Source organism: Tyto alba, unplaced genomic scaffold (genome assembly GCF_018691265.1).
Source record: "Tyto alba isolate M040663 unplaced genomic scaffold, T.alba_DEE_v4.0 Super-Scaffold_12, whole genome shotgun sequence".
Classification (NCBI taxonomy): domain Eukaryota; kingdom Metazoa; phylum Chordata; class Aves; order Strigiformes; family Tytonidae; genus Tyto; species Tyto alba.
In genome coordinates this window covers 5,847,752-5,861,035 of record NW_024881274.1, presented here as the reverse complement: position 1 = coordinate 5,861,035, position 13,284 = coordinate 5,847,752, and the positions used below count along the sequence as shown (strand labels likewise).

Sequence of the window (13,284 nt, the reverse complement as noted above, 5' to 3'; positions counted from 1 at the left end):
TGCGAAGAAACAGAAAACCTAACAACTCAAAAAAGCCAAAAGAAAAGAAAGCCAGGCTTACTTTGGTCTCTTTTTGAACGGTTGCTGAGGTGGTGTGGCTGCCTTTGGTTCCGGGGAGTCGGGAGGAGACGGGTCCCCTCCAGGGAGCTCTGGAGGGAGCGGGAGGTCCGTGAGTAAGTGTCGTGGTCTCTGCTCTCTATCTTTCTTCACAGGTTTTGGAGGAAGAATCTCTTTTGGACTAAACTCCGAAAAGTTAATACAATACAGAAGTCAGACTTCACAGCCAATTAACAAACAAAAAAGCTTACTATAGGACAACAGCTCTCTATTCGAGAGCATAAAGTTATAAGCCCGTGTTTAAGTGCCAAAATTAGCAGAGGCAAGTATAAAACAAAACCGCTTTAAATTTTACAATGATAATACATCAGGAGAGAAAAGTGTTAGGTTTTAACTGCTGTCTTCAAATAAACACACAGCTCTCTGCAACTAGAACTTGCTCCATTTGCATAAATGAGTAGTTATTCTGAGTTTCCTGTAAGACAGCTCAGGCTATCAGCCAGCACCCACTTTCTGACCCTCACTTCCTCTATTTAGTCCATTTATTGTAATGAAGTTAAATGCATGACTTGTTAGGGACCACTATAAATATGAACCCAAAATTAAATCTCTCTACATAAGTAACTTTTAACTTCTTAGCAAGGACTGAAACGTAGCACTCTAACTTGTGATAATTGCTGAGAAAACAGAAGTTGACCTTTTTTTTTTTTTTTAAAAATCAAATTACCAGTGACATCAGAATATTGGTTTAGACTGGCAAGAGTCTCATAAGCAGAATCTAATTTCTCCCTCATGTATGCAGAGGGGAGAATTCCTGGGTCTGAACAGTCACAAATTCTTCTCCGCGCAAATCTCCGCTTCACCAGGAAAAGAAAAAGATTAAGAGATACGAACAACCTTTCAAGGTTCACTTTTAGGGCAGCCAGCAGGAGATTTGCTGTTTGTCAGCATCACCAGGTCTAACGCTTCAGCACAGAGAACTCCGCATAAATGAAGTGATGAAAATAGGTCATTTTCCCGATTTTTTTTTTTTTTTTAAGACACTGCCTAATCTGCAGGGCAATCTCTTGTGAAATATAGTTAAGAAACAAGCAAGGGAATGGAGGATGCTATCCTGGCCCTGAGCTCTGACATCTGTAAGAGCCAGGGGAGCAATGTTATCCCACTGCTGAGGAGTCAGCAGGCGGCTGCAGAACTAAGCACACGTCACAGCAGCCCCGACCTCCGGAGGGAACCGCTGACGGGCGCTCCTGCCAGTGGCACGGATCCTAGAAATGCCAGAGGCCGGAGAGCTGTGTGCGCTCACCCCCCATTAACTGCAAATCCTTAATGTGCAGAGTGACACCCAGCCGGGTCACTTCGCCGAGGTGAATCCACGGTAAACCTCCAAAGAGGTTTTTCAAAGCTGGATCTAGACAGCCAGGGCCCCCCCGACCGCACGCAGGAGGCGAGAGACTTTGTTCCAACAGAGCAGATCAACGAGGCTTTGCTTTCTTTACGGCTTTCATACGTGTATTTGAAGCACTGATCTAATGGCCAGTTCTTACAGGCTGAACGTTCACCGTAACAAAAAAGCAGCTGTTTGACTTTGTGTTTAATCCACTTCTAACTGGCAATTAATTTGTTCCTGATAGTATTTAAATATCTAATATATATGCTGAGCTTGGGCCCTCTGACCTTGGCAAAAAGATTCAGCCTTTTTCCAGACACATCAAAAGACAATTTATTTGCCAGAGTCCCTGGGAAGGACGAGGGTGTGTTTGTAGGTTTAACCTGGGTGCCTGGCCTTCCAGGGGTCCTTTCTCTCCCTCTTACCAACGAGTTACCATTTCCTTGCTGACCCACTGTTATCCATGCCTAGTTATGTACAGCTTAGTTAATCGATCTGCGTATCAGCACTAGTGCTACTGGATGGCTACTCTAACTTTAATCACCCCCAGAACATTTGGACAATTCCACCAGGCATTTCTTTCAAAGTGAGGAAGTCAAACAGACCCTTCAGAGTTGCCCAAGCAGAAAAATGACAAAGTGTGAACGTCAACTGCCTAACAACGACTCCTAGGAGCTACCTCCCTCCTTCCCCTCCCCTGGAATAGCTGGAATGCGATCCGTCAGGTCTGCGTTTTTAACTGTTAGTGCTATGAACAGTCAACCAGATGCTCCCAGGAACCTACGCCACTTCCGAGCGCAACACCGAACACGTACAAAGCTTGTACCACTCGCTTCTAAACAGCTTTTCCTCTCCTCCTGCTAGGTGAGGTGACCCACGGTGCACCCCGACTGCTGTGAAGTCTAAAAGCGTTACAGACAGATTATAAATCCTGAGAGCTCGGCAAGCATCAAGAAAGGTTAAAGAGCCTCTCATCGAATGAGGCATTTTTGTACTTGGGCACTTCGAAGCACATTTCCAAACCCTACTCTTTCCACGGTCTCAGAGCTGGAGCATTCTCCCAGTCTCAGGGCATGAAAACAAAAAGTTAATCCAAAAAAAGTTTTGTTCATAAACACGAAGGCAGTTGATTATGAGTGAGCTTCTGTACAGTCAGTGCCATATGCAACTGCCACTAGCCTCAGCAAAATGAAGCAGGATTTCCCACCCTTTTATAGGGAAAAAGTAAATCTATTTACTAAGCTTAGCAACCAGCTGTACTATCACCCCCGTTCCTAACTAAGTTCATAGTGATGGCAGAGATAAAACACACTTTTACAAAACTAAGTCACACCTGGGTGGTAAAAAAAGGAACTCTAGGTGTGAACGACTGAAAAAATAAAATACAGTACTTGCAGGACAATTTCTGTGTTTGGAAATAAGGGATCAGAGCAGCAAAATCTTGCTTAGATTGGCATTTGAGTTGAGAAAAATCTGCAATCTGTTGAAAGCTACTGCTTATCACAGACACATTTAAACTAAATAGGTATTTGCTGAACAGCATTACAGAGCTTACGAAGGGCAACATAAACATGCACAAGCCTAACTTTTATGTTGATCGCAGTGACAACATTACGCTAATTTACATAGATACCAGGCCAAACCATGAAAATCAATTAAATGAATTGGAGTATGTAACACACTGTGTTCACTTAAACCACGGGGTAATTATATCAAGTCATAACTATCGTGTAACACACTAGTCATTAAAAAAACATGCTTTACTAACCAATGAGATACCTAGCACATCTTTAGCGATGCTTGGAGAGATACAGAAGTTGTTAGGGAACTACAGGCTAAGCAGATCAAGTAGAAAAAAAAAAAAATGTATCTGTGATGACCTTATGTCAACAGCCCTACAACATACTAACAGCTACAAAAGGGAAAAAAAATTCTTTTTCTTCTTCATCTCCATTTTGGATATTCTGTTCCTTTCCCTTCTTCCCCCCCACCAAAAGAAAATCCCACAGTAAGATTGTTCAGACAGTTCGCATTAGAAGCCAAGACCACTACCAGCCAAACCCAGAGCATCGAGAGCTACAATTACAGGACAGAATTAAGTCTGCATGTTTTGATTAGAAATTATAGAAAATGGAAAGTTGAAGTAGGTGTGGTTTCACTCTTTCATTTTCAAACTGTTTGGAACAAACAATACCTACTTCTTAAGCAATAAGAATTGGATTTATTATTCAATAATTAAGACAATACTTAAGTTAAACCAATGTCATTTTTTTATATATAGCCATGGCCAGCATGGTTGATGAATTTGGAACAGAAATAATTCTGGTTTGTGTTCTTGTATTGGAACTGTTAAGATCTTTCCTGTTCCTTGAGTACAGATTTTGGAGGAATTAAACAAAAAAAGCAATTTCCAAATAAGCCGGTGCAAATGGCTGCAACACAAAGGGATGCATAATTCCAGATCCATCTTTCATTACTGTAATAAATATGAACAAAGAGCGATGCGAAACTTTTACTAACCAGCATTAGAACCACAGCTAAACCTCTCTTTCTCACTGAGGTAAGATGTAACTACCTGCACAGGATCATAAAACTCTCCACATAAACCTGACAAGGCCAAAACCAGGAATGGCTGTGCAGTAATGCATTTATACCAGCGGCATAGTCCTCGGTGTGCTCTGCAGGATAAGCTAGTAACTACCAAACTAACCGAAAGAACCCGGTTATCTCAATGTTTTGTTTTTAAATGCAAATGGGATGCTCTTGTGTGACCTTACCTATCCAAGTCATCTTCCCCAACTAAAATAGGGGGGAGCGGAAGCGGAGGCAACGTTGAAGTTTTCAGGTGTGGGATAGCAGCCGTCACAGACACTTGTGTTTTTGTAGCGACTTGGACAGAGGACTGAGAGTTCACCTGAGAGGATAAAGTAGACGTCCTTGGGTGGGAAGAAGATGGCAAAGACGTTGGGGCTGAAGTAGGGACCTGAACGGGAGTCAGTTGGGATGGTGGCAAAGGTGGAACAGCAGGTGACGGAGGCAAAGGCGGCAACGGTGGAGTTGGAGGTGGTGGTGTGGTTGTCGGCAGAGGTGGAGGAGGTGATTTTATTGAGGGTAGTGGGGGTGGAATCTCCTTCTCTGCTGTGTCTGTCTCTTTTGGAGATAGGAGGTCCTCTACCACTGCTACAGGCTTCAAGTCTTTTGTTCCCGTCTGTTTTGAATCTCTAACTGGAACAGGATGTTTCCTCTCAGAGTTCTCCTCTGCCTTGATTTTTGTTGTCTCTGCAGGGGCTTTAGTCTCTGCATTCGTATACAGTAAATTAACTAATTCGGTATCTGAAGATGATTTTTCAGATTTAACAGTTTTGATGGCCTTTTTAGATTCTGTTCCAGACTCCTTAAGTTCAGCTAAGCTGTTCTCCTTTCGAGACAGGAAAACAGGCGAGCCCTTTGCCTCCTTCCCATCCACCTTGGCTGCAGCTGCTGCCGCTGCCGCTCGCTCCTTTTTCTTCCTGCTGAGTTCTGCCCCCAGACTGGAGTTCAGTGGTAGCCTTGTCGGTGATATACTGGAATGGCGACTGCGTGACCCAGACCTCTGCTTTTTACTGTGAGATGACGAGTGTCTTGAATACCCAGGACTTCGGCTTCGGGACTTCACAGACTTCCTGTGGAGAGAACAGGGAGGAGATAAATGAAACGAAGCATCTCAACCTCTGAGCTACTCACCAACATCAACAGCTCTCTCTGATAATAGTTTGAGTCCATTATTTGTCAACTAAGTTCAGAGAGTCTGTAATACCTGTCAGGAGAGACTAAAGCTACTGAAACGAGTTTCTTGACTAAGTACAAGTGTCCGGTCATCGTCCAGCCTTCCAGTGTCAGGACTACCCTCACAATCATACTGTTAAGACAGAAACGAAGGATCAAGATTGGACAAGCCTCAAGGTAAAGATGAGATCACAGATGCACACACTCAACAGAAGACTTCAGCTGAGAGGATGAGCTGGCAGTTTACAAATCTTTCACAGTAATTATGTACAACTTTAAAGGAAACAACGGATAAAATATGGCTGTCCTCATGGGAATGCCGCCTCAGGAAACATCCCACTTCAAGCTGATTTTTCCCCTGGTTCCTTTACTATCATCAGAGCTCAAATTTGCATATTGTGATTCAGGAGAAGGAAAAAAAAAAAAAACAAAACAAAACAAACCCAAACCAAACCAAAAAAAAACCCCAAAAAACAACAAACCCACCCAGGAATTTTAATTCTGTTTCAGGCTTGTCCAGAGGGTCTCAGACTTCGTCTACAACAAATGGGCTCTAAATTAGGTATATATGCAAAAATAGAAAACCACACTGAAAATCTTTGTTGTGATACAAGCAACAAGCAAGGCAGGAAGCACCTCACACTGTCAGGGTACGCATGGCAAGCGCAGGGCAAACCTAGTCAGAAGGCAGCAGTAACCACAAGGTCACTGGAGACTGGTGTGGAAACAAGATTAAAAAATAAAATGGAACTGGTACATCAAAATAACCGACAAGACGGAATTGTTTCATCCACTTGAGGAGGAAGTAGGACTTTGCAGGTTGAGACAGCATACTTTAACTGTATGTGTGGTAGGCTCTGATGGGTTCAGAAGCTGTGTGAGCCAAGAGGAAAATGAGGAAAATTTTGAGATTGGATCCGATGAATACTATAAGAGAGGCTAAGGTCAAAGTTTATTTTTACTCCATGATTTATTACACAGAACATGTCTAGTTTTGAAAATATGGGATTCTCTCAAAACAGTTCCACAGTAGTTATAAAAACACCTAATAGCAAGCAGGTTTAAACACAGTAGATGCTGGCTCACTTGTAACCATACTCAGAATGTAATTAACAAGGTCTAAACCATTCACAGCGCTCCACAAGTTAATATCATCCTGAGCCAACAAACTTTTGGAAAATAAACTGAAGAACTGAGACGGACTAATGCAAAGTTCCTCGCTAGACACCACCAGCACCTTCAAGGGTGGACAGAGCTGTGACTGCACGGGAGGCGAAGGGTCTCGCTGCACGGCGGCGTGGAGTTTACCTGAACCCTCTTCCCTTGCTATTCCAAGCACAAGCATCCTGCCCTCGCACTAGTACAACCCCAAACCTTGAGCTAACAGTGGTCAAAGAACGCTACGGCTGTAGGTAGTTCTTACCTTGAGACTTGTCAAATAAATATACAACCAGAAGGAGAAAAAGTGGCATCTGAAGTTGCTCAGCTATTTTTCTCTTCAACACAGCATTCTGTGATGGGAATGCCGCTTCAGGATTGTCTCTTTTTCCGAGGTTTCTGCTTACTGAATTAACGGTCTCGGACGCCGTTTATCACTTGGATAGCAGTTCACCTGCTGCATCCCAGCGCAGAGTTGCCAGAAGCTGAAAAAGCTGTTACGTTTTCACTACGCTCAAAGACATTTGCAGGCTAAGGAAAACATTCCTAATGAATTCTGTAGGATGTAGTTTACTGCAACCACAAATAGTTTTGGGGTTGGCATTCCCTATTACAATTCTTTCAGGATAGATTGTTTAAGATGCTGCAATACTCAGTTTCCTGCTCCCTGTCTCCCATCCTTCCCCAGGATTAACTCCCAACAGTTACTCCAATGCAACTGGGTGCAGAGCAACATTCTCAACAAGATCACCCAGGAGATCTGATTGAAAGTAAACTTCTCCAAAAGTCCAATTTTACCTTACTTTTAATAGTGCAGCCACCGAGGACACCTGCATGGACACAAGCAAAGGTAAGGTAATGCTGGAGGAAGTGCCGGGGCACACAGATGGGACCCCCTTGCACAAGGGCTGCTGCAGAAGAAGCTGCACCGCAGAACCAGCGCTTCCAAGGGCTGGGGATGACTCCCTGACCTTCCACCAGCAAATATACGTGCTCCTCTGATCCACCAGGAATGAATTCACTTACTCCCCCCCCAGTAGTCTTCCCCGCTCCACAGGCAGCACTCACGCTTTTTCTCTTCGGTTGTCTAATGATAATTACCTACAGTTATTATACAAAGAGCTGCTGTTTCTAAGCCTGTTTTCCAGCTTGGTGTTTATGGCTTCTTTGTCAGACGTGAAAAAGGCACCGCATCCAGAAGCTTGTCTGCTTTCCCAGCTCTATCAACACAACCAGTAACAGACCACGCTACAGCAAACCCTATCTCCTATCACTAGGCCATCAACAGCCCCAACACCACTGCAGCGCTTGCTGAGGGGCCATCTTCCACAGCAACACTTGCTTTTAGCACTGCTGGATATCTCAAAAAAGATGCAATAAGACAGAAGATGCACAGGCAGATTTTGCTTTCTGAAAACACTCTTTCTGTTCTCCAGAATGATCTTTCCATGGCTTTACCTGCCATCAGTTAGTTAGCACTTTTACTCCCCTTTCACACTTAACGTATATTAAGGCAACTCTCTACACCTTGCTTACATTGCTGAGATTATCAGAGATGGGTGGGGGCAATTCAGGCTCACAGGCAGTTCTTTTTCTGGATAAAAATGCTCTGGGGTTAAAAAATACCTTGTCTCTAGCACTGGAAACTGGAAATACAAGATACTAACCGTGATGACTGAACTAACACAAAGAAGTCAGAGATGATGGCTCATCTAAAAACTCAAATAAAAAAGCATTATTAAATTAATTTAACTGATACAATCAAGATTAGAACAGTCTTTGGAGGAGGGAATGCTAGAACCCTCCTGACTTCCTCCTGCTGAAAATGACCCCGGCTAATAGTCGTTAGCAGAGGTGACCCTGAATCAGCTGGCAGAACAAAGCCCCACATCTACACACTTCCACATTACCACTATACAAACTCCTAGGAACATCTACAGACGTTAAAATATTTTACCTGCTTCAAGCCACAACAGAAGTTAAGAGTACAGTAGAAACTAGTATCTGGGAAGCCTGACCACATGCCCCGTGCTCGAACTGCTCAGGAAACAAGCTCGAATAGAAGGCCAACGTTTCTTATTTATGAATGCCCAATGACCTTTTGCCGTGGCAAGGATCTGCGTACCAGTGGCCACTACTACAGCACGTGCACACACTCACACTTAGCTGCTATACTTAGCACAGAGCACAACCCACCTTCAGCATGCTGAAGGACTCTGGAATTTCTTTTTCTAGTTTTAGCTGCAATGACAACAGTTGCTATAAGGAATGGCAAGCCACATCTGTTATTTTCCCTACTGACCAAATCATCCTCATTTCCTCATAAATTGAAAGCATGTTGTTTTGCACAGCTATTTGAAATGCAAACATTCTGTAGTTTCTCCAATCACCACAGCACACTGGTGCAGTTTCCTAATGCTGTATTTTGGACGTGGAGATTAAATAAAACACAGAATGCACTAAAAAATCCCCACCTAACCGTATTGTCAGTCAGTGGAAATAACTCCATGTCCTAGAAAAGCCTGTGTTACCTCCTCTGAAGAATTTAAGCCACAGTCAGATGTTCACTGCCTAAGCGAGTGTGCCAGTTAAAGATGTTTTCTCTCCCAACCTGTTCCTGCCCCTCCACAGGAGCCAAAAGAAGAGCTCACATAGTCACTCCCTGGCTACTCTGGTGCAAAGTCAGCTGCCTCCATTTACCCCCTGGTCTGCAGCAATCAACCAAAGCTGGCTACAGTGAAGCTGGCGAGGACAGCTCAGCCCATCCACTCCTTCAGGTGAGCTCCCCAACAGCCATCAGCAGAGGGGCAGCCCCACCTTTGGCTTCTGGAGCAGGCATTTGACCATAAACTTGCACCATGTGCCTCACCGTACAGGCTTGCAAGTTCAGGGAAGCAAAACCAACAATGAATTACAACTTACAATTTGTCTAACATATGGAAAACAACATGAGAGTCCCTCTGTCCTTTTACTAGGATCACTTCAGGTAGATGTTTTCTGAAGGCACAATCCAGATTTTTTGTTTTGCTTTAAAAGAACATCACACCATCAGTAAGTTACCTGCCCAGAAAAGAGAGTAGTAGGTTATCAATTGAAGTCAGAATTCAGAACAAGACAAACGTAAGCACTAAGTAACCTTTGGAATCCATTTTGGTTTGGGGTCTAGCATTTTGCCAGTGAGTCAAAGATGCCCTTAAAAAGTTTCTTACATGGGTATGTAAGTTCAGGGAAACAGCACAAAGTGCTTCAAAGTTGCTCCCATAATTAAGATCAGGCGGAGATAACTGCCTGATTTCTCAAGTCAGAATCAACTAGCCACTTACAAAAAGAATAAGCTTCAGCTTCTTCTGGGAAGTGGAGTAACCTGGGGGGGAAAAAACATGCCTCTTTGTATATGACTCCAGTTTCCTCATGGTTCCTCCCTGGTTAGGGCTGGATATGGACATTCAACGGGTGCCATAATACACAATTGTATTATGAAGTATAAACACGTCTTCTACTACTGCATTTTTACGCTGCCAAAAGTATTAGCAAGTAACATGTAAGAGCAGTGCCACCAGGGCAAAAAGGATTGAGGGGAGGGAGCAGAAAAACATCAAGGACTACCCCTCAGAACCTCTCAGGTGTACACAGAGAAAAGAGGGCAGCGGAGAATCAGCCTGAAGGAAATTTTCACTATGCAAAATCACAGCAGAGTAAGTAGATTTTACGTAATGGCTTCCAAAAAACCCAACACACCTCTCTCACAGCAAGGACAAAGGCACTATTTCAAGCTCACTATGGAAGACAGTATCCCTGAAGTAAAGAGAAGAGCTCTAGTAACAAAGGCCAAATTCCAAAAGCCCCGGAATTGGGAACTGCTGATCACATAAATGCTTTCTGGAGGCAGCCTCTTCGCTCGCAGCTCCTGTTTGGATCAGAGGATGCAGTACAGCTAACACAGCGCAGAGCATTTCTATAGCTATTACATTCCAGGTCACATCTTAATTGCCATGGAGCTACAACCAAAACTCCACAGCACCCATGGTGACAACTGGAAACTCACTTAACATAAGCTGAAGCTTGAAAAAAAGAATCAACATCAGACTATGTATTTGTGAGTGTAACAGGATGATTAATGAACATCTGAAATAAAACACACAGAACTACCTTCAAATAACAGTTTCCTTCTGTAGCAAGGTTACTACTAAAGAAAAAAAGAGAAAATTATAATTAAACCAGAATATAGCTGGTTCCTACTTGCCCTTCCAGAATGCCCCAATTTCGGAATGGAAGCAAGAAACTCTAGTACTGAGAAAATAAAAGTTTAGGGTAGGAAGATGGAGTTTACATGTGGTCATCTAATTCAAGGGAAGAGAAAAGACAAGTCAGTTCAGAAAGAGCAAAATACACTCCAAACAAGCAACCCACCCGAAAACTGTGATCAAGTTCCCACAATGAGTAAACAGGTAAAGGCTTCCAGAAAGAGATGAAAACATTCTCCCCGGCTGAACTTCTCGCCAGGGAAGCGCATCAGATCCCACACCAGGAGCCGAGCGGCTCCGTCTCCCTCCAGAGCACAACCCTCGCCAGCAGCCTCGGCCCTTCTGCGGGGGCCACCTCCAGAGGTGGGTGTAATTTAATCCCAGGAGCTCAGTCAGCCCTAGGCCGCTGAGAGCCAACATGGACGCTGCTTACCTCCACTCCGGGAGGTGTTTCCCAAAGTGTGAACACCATTTTAAAGGGAATTGCCATGAACCCAGCCGAAGCAATTCCACACAAACCACCCTGCAGCCAAGTTAGGCCACCAGCACCACTGGCCCCACCAAGATGAGGAAGGGGGTTTAACCCCTCCCGTGCCCAGGGCCACCCCAACCACCCCCCCCCCCCCCCAGACACTTCCCCATTCCCCAGGGCAAGGAAAGCCACGCGGAGAGCACGTACCTGGCGATGGGGCTTCGGCTCACAGACCGCTTCGTGGCGAAAGGGCTGCTCGAGCGCCGTCGGCCGTAAGGGCTCGGCGACCTCCCGCTGTACGAGCCGCTGCCTCTCTCGTAGCTTGAGGAGCGCCTCCTGTTATAGGGGCTTATGGACCTCTGCCGCCGGCTGTAAGGGCTGGGCGAGCGCGTGTTCGACTGGTAAGCCACGGGCTCCTTGTAGGGTGGGCTGATGGACTGCCGGCGTGAGGAGCCGCCGGGGCTCTTCCTGTAGGGATCATAGTTACTGGATGTGTGAGAGCGGGGAGGGCTGAGGTCGTACTCCTGGATGTAGGAGGCTCCTGAGGGGCTGTCGTCCAATTTAGGGCTGTCAGACCATTTTCTGTGAGGACTTCTGGATTTCCGCTTCGGACTGTCAATTGTTTTGTAACTTTTTGGAGCATCCCTTTTCCGATGGCTTTTACTGCGCTCTTTGTGGCTGGACTTGAGCTCCCGATCCTTCCTGGATTTCTCCTTGTGCGCTTTGGCCGACCGGGACTCCTTGTTGCTACTCTTTGAGGACAGCGACTTGGGGTGCTCCTCGCTTTCGAGGAGTCTCTTGGAGGATCCCGATATTCTCTCCTTGGCGGACCCGGACCTGCTGGATGCCTCCAGGCTCTTTTCTAACTTCCTCTCTTTTTCCGCCTGTTTGCTCTTCATCAGCTCACGAATGCGTTTGTGCTGGTGGTGCCGGTGCTTCTGTATCCTCTCGCTCCTGTCCGCTTTCCTCTCCTCGTTCTCCCTCCTGTCCAGCTTGAGGGCCACATCATCCGAGAAGGTATCCGAATCCGAACTGATGTCATCATACTCCACCAGCGGCTTGATCATCGCGCCCAAGGGTGCCGCCGTCTCCTGGGCTGCCAGCGGCGACTCCTTGGAGTGCCTGGACTTATGCCTCTTGTGCCTGGAGGCCAGCCGGTGCCTCTCCTTGCTGTTCGAACTCCCGCTGCCAGGCGCGTGCTGCAAGGACCCCCCGCCGCCCCCATCCTTCTTGCCCCCATGTCTCTCCGGATTTGGCATTCCTCCTCCACTGTGCTCGAGAGAGGGGAGGGGGGCAATCCTCCAAAACCCCCAAACTTCAAACTTCCTCAGCGCCCCGCTCCTCGCACCATTCACCCCGGCCTCAGCCCTCCCTGCCGCCAACACCCCCTCCTACATGGGGAGCGGGGCAGGGAGCGCGGCCCCGCGGCGCCTGGAGGCCCCGGAGGAGGCGGAAGCGGGGGGTGGCAGGAACCGGGAGGGGAGGGGAAAGGGCACCGGCCTCACCGCCTCATCCGAGGGGCCCAGGCCCGGAGGGCAGCGCCGCCGCGGGGGCGCCCCGGGAAGGCGGGGCCTGGGCCCGCGATCCCTCCCCGTTCCCTCAGCACCGGGCGTCCCGGGCCCCGCCTCGCCGGTCCCTCAGGCGGAAGGGCCCAGGGGGCTCCGCCGCCGCCCGCACCCCCCGGCCCGCCGCCGCCCCCCGCTCACTTCCCAAAGCGAAACGGCTCCGCGTCCAAGGGGGGGCGACCCGCCAACTCTCGCGAGACCTGCCCGCCTCTCGCGAGAGCGCCTCCGCCCCACCGCCCGCCCGATCCCGCGAGACCTCGCGGAGGGGAAAAGTGTGGGGGGGGGGGGGGGGGGGGAACAACACCCCGCGCCCGTCCTCTCGCGAGAGCCGCGCCGCCGCCGCGTGAAACTTTACAGGGGCCGCTTCCCCCGCCCCCTCAACCAATCGTCACGGGGGCGCCGCCGGTTGTCGCGGCCCGCGATTCCACGGCCGCCCGGCCTGCCCCGGGGCTGCCCGCGGCCGGTAACGGGCGGTGGCGGCGCGGCCGCTTCCCGCCAGCCGCCGCGCTGGGCGGCAGCGGGGAGGGCTGAGGGGAAGGAGGGGGGCGGAGCCTGCCGCCTCGCGCCCCGCCCGCTCCGCCCGCCCTCTCGCGAGATCCGCCCACTGTCTCGCGAGAGGGCGGGGGGGGGGCG

The 13,284-nt window shown here is 47.7% G+C and overlaps 1 protein-coding gene across 3 annotated transcripts in view; it reads right to left on the bottom strand.

Annotated features, from left to right (window-relative positions):
* CDK12 (cyclin dependent kinase 12) overlaps positions 1-12,952 on the bottom strand; it is a 28,506-nt gene extending 15,554 nt beyond the window's left edge. For all 3 annotated transcript variants that reach the window (XM_042787322.1, XM_042787323.1, XM_042787324.1), the window contains exons 1-3: positions 11,294-12,952; positions 4,225-5,109; positions 62-238 (exon numbers count right to left, since the gene is read on the bottom strand). In XM_042787322.1, the coding sequence (XP_042643256.1) occupies positions 62-238; positions 4,225-5,109; positions 11,294-12,345 (2,114 nt within the window). In that variant the 5' untranslated portion in view covers positions 12,346-12,952. The remainder of the gene's footprint in view (positions 1-61; positions 239-4,224; positions 5,110-11,293) is intronic.
* Positions 12,953-13,284: the final 332 nt, after the last annotated feature.